Raw genomic sequence first — 9,908 nt, forward strand, 5'->3', positions numbered from 1 at the left:
CACACACATCTTGTAGATCATGGCCAGGCTGTCTGGGACTAGGGTCTCCACGGGCTGGGTCTGTGGGTTGGGGTCCTGGAGGCTGAGGGGCAGCGTCACGAAGCGGTAGCCCCACAACGGGAACATACGTCTCAGCACACAATGAGACACCACCAGGATACGCACCTCCTTCAGTGGGCAGCTGGGCAAAAAACATCCAGTCAGATATCAGAGCAAAGCAAGGACCATATGTCTCCAATGGGCAGGAGTCAGAGGAAATCTTACTTTGGGCTTTTCTCCATGTCATTCAGATCTTCCAGAATCATGTGGAGAACTTCTGAAGAGGACTAAAACCAAATAAATGATTTTAATAATACAAATAGCAATAGGCTATTATAGATGATACACCAACACTTGTAAGCAAGGTAAAATTGTTAATTCTCCACATACCTCCATCAAATGAATGATACTTTTGGGATATAATAGCAGTATGCCAGTGACTTTCTCAGTCTGTGTGTTTTTCTGGAATTTCGACAAAAATTGCTCATAGTATTCTGGAATGAAGACAATCACGACAGTGAGTAACTCATTCTCCCGAAATACATTCTGGCTAAGATGTAACTTTTTTTTTTTACCTGCAATTGCACTCTGTTTATCGTCAGCGTTTAGCTTTCTCGTTGCTACATACACCAGCCTGTGGATAAAACGTTTCTACAAACGCAAGACAGAAACAAGCTGATTTTAGACGCGCTCACTGCTAAAAACCTTCATTCATTGAAGGGATGCTGATCATGAACCCAAATTTGTACGTTAGCGCGCCATCGCGCGTCCTGTTTGGAAACTTCTATCACATAATAATTTCTTCAAGTCTTCAGCCTTACTTTGCAGGTTGTTTTCTGTTTTTCGACATCGGCAAAAAGCGAGTTTTTGTAGGCGTTGAAATACGGATTGACGCTGCCAGGTAGAGATGATGGCAAAGGATGTACTGCCATTTTCCGTTACTATGGCAATTGCACCACCACGCGACAAACTTCACTTAATTTGGTCCAGCCCATGATCGTCTTTGGCTCAAAAGAAGCTCGTGGGTATCAGGCAGTTTATTTGTCAAGCATTTATGTATTTTTATAGATCCAAAACAAGTACAACTGATCCAGAAGCAACCACATGGCCAACATAAAAAGTAAATACTTTTTGAACTATACAAAGTACTCCATTAATATCAATGAAAACATAGACAAAACACACTTAAGCTATACAAAATGAACATTTAAATACATTAACAAACTTAAATTGATCTAGAGTTATAATAGGTCTACATTTTAGACCCAACTTGTGAGAATACAATAAAAGTAAACAAATCCAGATGTACAATCAATTTAACACAAAACAACACCTATAGATAGCAACATGCAAATGCTTGTCATAAAACGGTACTGCACTTGTGGCAAGATTTAAATATGTAGCCGTGTCTTTTTTAACATGATGACAAATTGCAAGCCTGGTACAACAGGTCTGTAAATAAATATGTTTGTATTTTCATGATGGCAGCTCTGACGAAATGTATATGTGAAAAGGAATTATGGAGGGAAAGTAGAAACACAATAAATACATTAAAAACAGCTTTAAATACACACTAGCAAACAGTGAATATTTGTTCTAAAACAAGACTGTTGATACAGGTGAAAGTTATGGCAGTGGAATGGACYGTTCATCAGTAACAACCACAGTGACCGCAAGAGCCGCCTGGACCACTCAATGCTAAAATGGATTGATGTCTTTCAGTTAGCAACTATTCATATATTAGCCCCAGTGGGTTAACCCTCGTATTTCATGTATGCTCTTCATACTGTAAAACACTTTTAAAACACTTAGGAGAGTGGTATTATTTTTGTTTCCCCTGCCCAGAGCAAGTTTTGAAATGCCAAATGTTAGGATGAKTGCAATTACATTGGCACCAGAAAGCTTCTAAATGTTGTAATAACAATTCACAGTACGTCTGTCATGCCAATGTAATGCTTCTAGGTAAGTGTATACAGCATTCTATCATCACAATCTACGAGGCAGTGATTATGTGTTTCTGTTGTAGGACACTTTGCAGATCAAGTCCATCTGTAAAAATAGCGCTCAGCTCTAGATAAAATTCATATATGTCTTGACTATCAGCCATCTAAAATGTCATGGTCATTTACATATACAGGCAACTACCAAAAATAAAGGAAACACTTGAGGAAATGAGGGATACAAAGTATACTGATAACAGGTGCTTCCACACAGGTGTGCTTCCTGAGTTAATTAAGCAATTAACATCCCATGATGCTTAGGGTCATGTATAAAAATGCCCAGTTGCCCATTATTACGGCTACCATGGCTAAAGTGTGTGTATGTGTCACTGTCAGTCACCAGATCTCAACCCAATTGAACACTTATGGGAGATTCTGGAGCAGCACCTGAGACAGTGTTTTCCACAACRGTCAACAAAACACCAAAAGATGGAATGTCTCATGGAAGAATGGTGTAGCATCCCTCAAATATAGTTATAACAACTTGTAGAATTTAACCCAAGGTGCATTGAAGCTGTTCTGGCTCGTGGTGGCCCAACGCCCTATTAAAACACTTTATGTTGGTGTTTCATTTATTTGTAAATGTAAATGTAAATGTATTTTGGCAGTTACCTGTACATCTATGCTTTATCTATCAGTGTCTGTGTGCTGTTATAATTTCAATTTAATACAATCCAATATAAAAGATATACTCATGTTATCTGAACATATAGAGCTACTTGACCTTCCCAGGAAAAACTCTGGACCCTTTGGCTGAGAGTTCTTTTGGTCAGATCACATGGTCAGGAAGAACTCCTGGCCCTACGGCATTCCGCAGTGTTGAAGATCATGTTGTTTGTGTCCCAGTAGCTGTGACTGTTTCTTTGTGTTGTCTTGGCACTTTGGTTGAGGAGAGCAGAGGAGCTATCCAGTCTCTACCAGGCCAGGGGAGAGGGCACTCTGGGGCTGCAGGGGTTCTCAGTGGCCTGGGTCTTATTCTACCAGGCCAGGGAGAGGGCACTCTGGGGCTGCAGGGGTTCTCAGTGGCCTGGGTCTTATTCTAACCAGGCCAGGGGAGAGGGCACTCTGGGGCTGCAGGGGTTCTCAGTGGCCTGGGTCTTATTCTACCAGGCCAGGGGAGAGGGCACTCTGGGGCTGCAGGGGTTCTCAGTGGCCTGGGTCTCATTCAGTGCTCTCTGGAAAACAGAACCAATCATCGTACTTGAGTCACAGATGCATTTGAATGCTGTCAAATTGTTCGGTCAGAGACCTGTCAAGGGCATCACTATGGCTACTGGCTCACCTCAAACTTGGAAGTAAACTCAGCAAAAATGGCGAAGAAGGCCTCAGTGGAGGTGGCCTTGCTGTCCTCTCCGAAGTACGAGGCCACCTTAGTGAACTCGTCCATGGCTCTCAGCTGCAGAGAGTCCAGAGACTGAACCACTGGGTGACTGTTCTCCAGGAAGCCCTTTATCTTCAGGGTCAAGGGTCAAACTGTCAACTGTCATACCATTCGAAGCACAGTGACACATTCTGACTAGTAACATACTGACCAATGGTGTAATTAAATTAAATCACATTTTATTTGCCCATTACACTGAATACAACAGGTGTAGACTTTACTGTGAAATGCTTACTTACTATCACTTTCCCAACATGCAGACTATTGCAGTGTAATTACTACTACAGTGTGTTACTGTTCGCGTGAAATCATGTGAAGGGCTTTGTTGTTGATAGAAGGATACACTCATGACGGCAGCGAAGTGATCCTCGGCCGTGGCAGGGATCTTCTGACAGGCTGTCCTGATGTCCTGGATGGTGGAGTGAAGGTCAGCCAGCTCAGCTGTCAGGATACGCTGATTCACTGCAGAGAAAGTTCAATAGAAAACCATGCAGTATGACTTGTACAATCTGTACACAGCTACACCGAACAGTTTACATTGACCCTCCCCCCCTTGTACACTGCTGCTACTCGCTGTTTGTTTGTTACCTATGCATAGTCACTTCGTCCCCACCTACATGTATAGATTACCTCAACTAGCCTGTACCCCTGCACACTGACTCGGTACCGGTGCCCCCTGTATATAGCCTCGTTATTGTTATTCTTATTGTGTTACTTTTTATTATAGCCTACTTGGTAAACATTTTCTTCTTCTTGAACTGCACTGTTGGTTAAGGGCTTGTAAGTAAGCATTTCACGGTAAAGTCTACACTTGTTGTATTCGGTGCATGTGSTAAATAAAGTTTGATTTGATTTGTATGAGACGAATCCAATGCATAGTGTCAAATGCCAATGCCATTCATTATAAATGTTGTAGTATTTCAGTCTTATGAGATAACTGCTGTAAGGCATAGCTGAATATTGAAAAGTAACTATCAGGAAACTGATTATCAGGAAACTGATAAGGACATGACTTGTAGTACATATTGTAATGTACTAAATGGAACTAATGCTTTCTGCTAGTGAACCTCAGAGTCCTGCTGACGGACAGAGCCATGTAAAGAGCATTGTCTGGTGTTGTCTTACTGTACCTTTGGCTGCGAGTGGCACGGTTGTGAGGTCCCTGGCAAAGTTCAACAGTTCTGGGAAGTGTTGGCATAGCGATTTGGCAAGAATGTGGAGGAAGGTGGATTTACCATCCACCGTTTTAGTGGTGCTGAGCTGTAAGAAGGAAGGTGAGATAGAATTTGGCARTAGAAAGAGGTCAACTCCAAGGCAAAGACAACACAAATCCCAAAAAGACAAATGGGGCTYAAGCATAATCAGTTAGAGAATGAACATCCATTCATACCTCAGTGAGAAAGTTGATCTTAAAGCCAGTGGTTTTGTTTGTCTTGGGTTGACCATTGTTCAGGTAATTCCCCATTGCCAGCACAAACTGTAGACAGAAACAGAGGTTTAGAAACAGTTTACCGGTAACACAACGCTATCACCACATTATGCATACCTCTGAGTCTGTATCTTATTACCTTATCCTATATGATTTTACACACAATGCATCTTCTTTAATAACCTTAGATTATGACAGCAGAGACACATAAATAATATGAAATAATCAAGAGAGCTGTTTGCCATTTCTCAACCATTAAGCTACTGTATTCCACTCTCAGGGAGTGCGAGTTACAGTAGTTGTATTACCTCGAGGATCTTGGCCAGTTTCTTGCTGCTCCTGAGTTCTACCGAGGCCCTGTAGATCCATTCATATCCAGCCTTCATCTCCTCTGTCTTCTCCTGCAGGGTTGTCTTAAAATGGAGGCTCCGCAGACGAGTCTTATACTCAGGGACCATCAGCATCTGGGCACACACAGATTATGAACTTGAAAAATACTGTTACTATTGGTAGTAAAGTAACATGTTACTGTAGTAAACTAGTACTACACTCTTAGAAAAAAAGGTGCTATCTAGAACCTAAAAGGGTTCGGCTGTCCCCATAGGAGAACCCTTTGAAGAACCCTTTTTGGTTCCAGGTATAACCCTTTTGGGTTCTATGTAGAATTCTTTCCACAGAGGGTTCTACATGGAACCTAAAAGGGTTCTACCTGGAACGGAAAATGGTTCTATATGGAACCAAAATGGTTCTCCTATGGGGATAGCCGAAGAACCTGTTTGGAAACCTTTTTTCTAAGAGTGTATAGTATTCAGTAAAATACTGAAATGTATTTTTTTAAACATTCTAGCCTCAGTCTAGACCAGGATCCCCAACTGGTTTTATTTGGTTTTCTGGAACTCTGTTCCCAAAGTAATCCCACCCATAATAGAGGGACACGTGATCGTATATAAATGTAAGCAAGGTTTGAAATTATCATGTTTTAGACAAATATATCTGTTTGGGCTTCTTGCGGTTAATTTGCAGTCTACAAATTATTTGTAATTATGTTCCGGCCCCCCAACCAAATCGGTCTGCGGCTGAATCTAGTTGATGATCCCTGGCCTAGAGGGACTGGCGGGCCAATATGTGGTTCCGACCAACCATTTGGGAAACATTGACACAACAGTGTCTCAGTTACCTGCAGGACAAACTGGTCAGGGTCGCTGAGTTTGGCGGAGTTCTGGTCGAAGCATTGGTACTGTTTGACTTCCTGGTCATCGGGGGCGTAGAGCAGCAGCTGCTTGATGTGGGCCGGCTCCAGTCTGTCTGTGCTCATAGTCATCAGCACCTGGCGCAGCTCACCTGGAGACAGCTTCAGGTGGGCGATCAGGATGGCTGGGGAGAGGAGGCGTGGAATAAAGGGATGGAGGAGAGGAGGTTTATTTAAGCAATAAGGCCTGAGGGGGTGTTGTWTATGGCCAATATACCACGGCTAAGGGCTGTTCTTAGACACAACGCAACGTGGAGGTCTATTGGTCAATTGGTCATATACAACAAACCCAAGAGGTGCCTAATCTCTATTATAAACTGGTTACCAACGTAATTAGAGCAGTAAAATAAATGTTTTGTCATACCGTGGTGTCAGACAATCAGCATTCAGGGCTTGAACCACCCAGTTTATAACTGTTTATTTGGACCCCATTAGCTGTTACATTAGCAACTGATACTCTTTCTGGGGTCCACACAAAACAGTCATATACAATAAAAACAGACCTTCATTGATAAACAACAACAACAACATGTTTCTGTAGAAATCAGAGAACCTGTGTTTGAATCTCAGAGCCACCTGGCCCTAGAGGGTCTGTTCAGATCATTGAGATAAAGGTTCCTGGGGGCCAAGGCCAGGGTCATGTTTCAGATCCCTGGGGACCAAGGCCAAGGTCATAGTTCAGATCCCTAGGGACCAAGGCCAGGGTCATAGTTCAGATCCCTAGGGACCAAGGCCAGGGTCATAGTTCAGATCCCTAGGGACCAAGGCCAGGGTCATGGTTCAGATCCCTGGGGACCAAGGCCACGGTCAGGGTTCAGATCCCTGGGGACCAAGGCCAGGGTCATAGTTCAGATCCCTGGGGACCAAGGCCAGGGTCATACTCACAGGCGTTGTAGGCTTTCTTATGAGACAGAATCTCCACCACGTCTTTCTTTTTAAAGCTCTCGGGCAGGAAGGCTGGCTCTGGAAGAGAGACTGACACATTTAATCACAGTGTAAGGATGCTGCTCTCCAGGCACCAGGGTTGGAAACACTAACAGGCACTAAAGGTGGATGGGTAATGAGAGAAGAGAGGGGATGGTAGGTGGTGCTTTATGGAGAATGCATTTGATGAGCAGGTGAATAGACGCGCTTAGTAGACTCCATGGGACAACTTGGTGAGCTGTGAAGGCATAAGAACAACATGGAAAATCAGCAATACACTGACACCATGAAACACAAAACAAGTCATGTTGAATTAATGAAAGCAATGTACTCTTCCACAGCTATGAAACCAAATCATTATATTGCATTATACAGTATATGCAGTGTTCCCTGGCAAAAGAGACCTTGGTCTCAATGGGACTCCCTGTTAAATAAAGATCAAATAAATACACAATCTGACTATGAGGGTATAAGGACAATATTTAAAAATGTTATCAACAGAACCAGTGATATGAATACATGATATGATATGACTATGAAGTGAGATGTTTGATGAAGAGATCAGAATAAAAACTTACTGGAACTCCGTTGGGTACCAAAGTGCATCTCTAGATCGAGATATTTCACCATGTCACTCAGTTTGTCATAGTCGGGGTCCTCTCCAAGCTAAAGCAGACAAAGTATCTCACCTGTCAATACATTTCTTAACACAACAACAACAACAAACAGTACTGATTCCAGGTTCAGGGTTAGTACAATAGACTCGACACATGCCTGTCCCCAGATGGTTCCCTCAGAGTTCTCCACCTGCTCCCAGCGCAGTCTCTTCACACTCATGTAGTTGGTGTCCCCAGCACAGGGACTGGAATTGGGCAGCGGAGGCGGGTCGCAGGGGGGCGGCAGTGGTGGAGGGGGTGGTGGGGGGACCTTGTGTTTCTGGAGTTCTGACACTGAGATGGGGGTCTCGTAGGTCTGTGAGTGAGGGGGCTGGGGAGGGTGACTCTGGGGCTGGGACAGGTGAGGGGCTTGAGGGGGCAGGCTGTGGCTCAGCTGGGGCTGGTAGGGCTGGTGGTGAAGCTGGTGGTGCCTCTGGAGGGTGAGCTGGCTTTGCCTGTTGGGCTGAGGGGAGGGCTGGGGACACAGGATGGGCTGGGTCAGTGGCTGAGGCTGGCTGGCCTGGCGGGGCAGGTTCCTGGGGCGAGAAGGCTGGGGAGAGTAGCGAGGGCCCAGGGGGAGAGTCATCTGAGTAGCCTGGTGGTGGACACAGCCCTGTAGCTCATCTCTGGTCGGCAGCACCTTGTGTAGGGTCGGCCTGTTGTACGCGAAGGTCCGTGGAGGGGGCGGGGGAGGGGGGATGATTGGGTGCTGCGGCTGGAAGGACATGCGCGCCCGGGGGATGTGTTCTGGGGAGAAGTGGGAGAGGACAGGGGTAACGGGGAGGGGTTCGGAGAAGCCGAAGGGTGGCGGGGGTAAGGGGGGGGTAAGGGCGGGGGTGCGGGCGCTCTGCGGGGGTGGGGGGATGGGGATGTGTTCTGACCCGGAGGAGTAGGTGAGGGAGGTGGCGTCATCGTTGCTGCTGATGTCCTCACTGCTGGCACTGCTCAGCTGACGGGGGAGGTAGCTCACCTCCTGCTCATCCTGGAAACTCATCTGGACACAGCAGATAATCATCAGTCTCACACCTTCTAATCAGACACACCATGTCATCTGATTTACATCTTGTAACCATTCTTCAGACACACCTTATAATCAACCTTCATTGTACAACGATAATGCATGTAATCATTTCCTATTCATATGCACTGCTTTTCTTCAGAAACCATGGAAACCATCCCCATAAATATCTGTTCACGCAATAACAACTACATTTACTGTACCGCCTGTATCATGTTAGTAAACATCAGATTTGTTATACTGTACTGTAGATAATTGAATAACTTGTTGGACATGACTGTTTCTGCACTCAATGAATTTGATCTGGTACACTTAAAAAAATGCTGGGTTAAAAACAACCCAGTGCTGGGTAAATAGTGGACAGAACACATGTTGGGTCATATTTGGGTGATCATGTTATTTTCAGGAGGTGTGGGCTATTGGTGGCGTGGCTTGCAGATAGGTATTCTTAGCCACCCGTGATAGTAAATGTTGTTCCTGTTCATCATGTTAAGTTTGTACACTGCAAATTAAAATGTTCCTTCAATAACTTTGCTAATTAGATATTTTAATATAATGTAAAAACATTATTATTTAAATATTATAACAAATTGGTAACTCTCCCTAGATTGGAATATGTTTATAGGCATATCATTCTCTTGAGTAAGCCTCATAAAAGCTACAAAAGTCTCAGTGCTCAACCTTAACATGTGATGACAATACTGTACAACACAACATGAACCGGAATAAGTATTTGAAATAACTATTTGAAAGCCTCGCCCCTACTAAGCCACACCTCTAGTCTTCAGATCTGACCTGGTGGGTCATAGCTCAATAACCCAGCATCAACAACCCAACTAAGTGACCCAACTGGCTGTGTCACAATAACCTAACGTGTGTTCTGTCCAATATGTATTTTTTCCCAGCTTTTTTTGTGTGTTTGGGTCCACAGTGGCTCTCTCACCTCCTTATAGTGCCTATCTCTTCATATACTGTCTCCATCTCTCACCTCCTCATAGTGACTATCTCTTCATGTACTGTCTCCGTCGCTCTCCTCCTCATAGTGCCTATCTCTTCATATACTCTCCATCTCTCACTTTCTCATAGTAACTATCTCTTAATTTACTGTCTCCATCTTTCACCTCCTCATAGTGACTATCTCTTCATATACTGTCTCCGTCTCTCACCTCCTCATAGTGACTATCTCTTCATATACTGTCTCCGTCTCTCACC

General features: G+C 44.2%; 1 protein-coding gene across 1 annotated transcript in view; it reads right to left on the bottom strand.

Moving 5' to 3' along the window:
- Positions 1-790: 790 nt before the first annotated feature.
- LOC111977982 (delphilin-like) overlaps positions 791-9,908 on the bottom strand; it is a 67,635-nt gene continuing 58,517 nt past the window's right edge. Inside the window, exons 13-22 of the mRNA XM_070448718.1 lie at positions 7,797-8,672; positions 7,601-7,688; positions 6,984-7,073; positions 6,027-6,223; positions 5,158-5,313; positions 4,811-4,897; positions 4,551-4,680; positions 3,764-3,882; positions 3,322-3,486; positions 791-3,214 (exon numbers count right to left, since the gene is read on the bottom strand). Coding sequence (XP_070304819.1) covers positions 3,143-3,214; positions 3,322-3,486; positions 3,764-3,882; positions 4,551-4,680; positions 4,811-4,897; positions 5,158-5,313; positions 6,027-6,223; positions 6,984-7,073; positions 7,601-7,688; positions 7,797-8,672 — 1,980 coding nt within the window. The 3' untranslated portion in view covers positions 791-3,142. The remainder of the gene's footprint in view (positions 3,215-3,321; positions 3,487-3,763; positions 3,883-4,550; positions 4,681-4,810; positions 4,898-5,157; positions 5,314-6,026; positions 6,224-6,983; positions 7,074-7,600; positions 7,689-7,796; positions 8,673-9,908) is intronic.

The sequence above is a fragment of the Salvelinus sp. IW2-2015 genome, linkage group LG18, assembly GCF_002910315.2.
Source record: "Salvelinus sp. IW2-2015 linkage group LG18, ASM291031v2, whole genome shotgun sequence".
NCBI classification, from domain to species: domain Eukaryota; kingdom Metazoa; phylum Chordata; class Actinopteri; order Salmoniformes; family Salmonidae; genus Salvelinus; species Salvelinus sp. IW2-2015.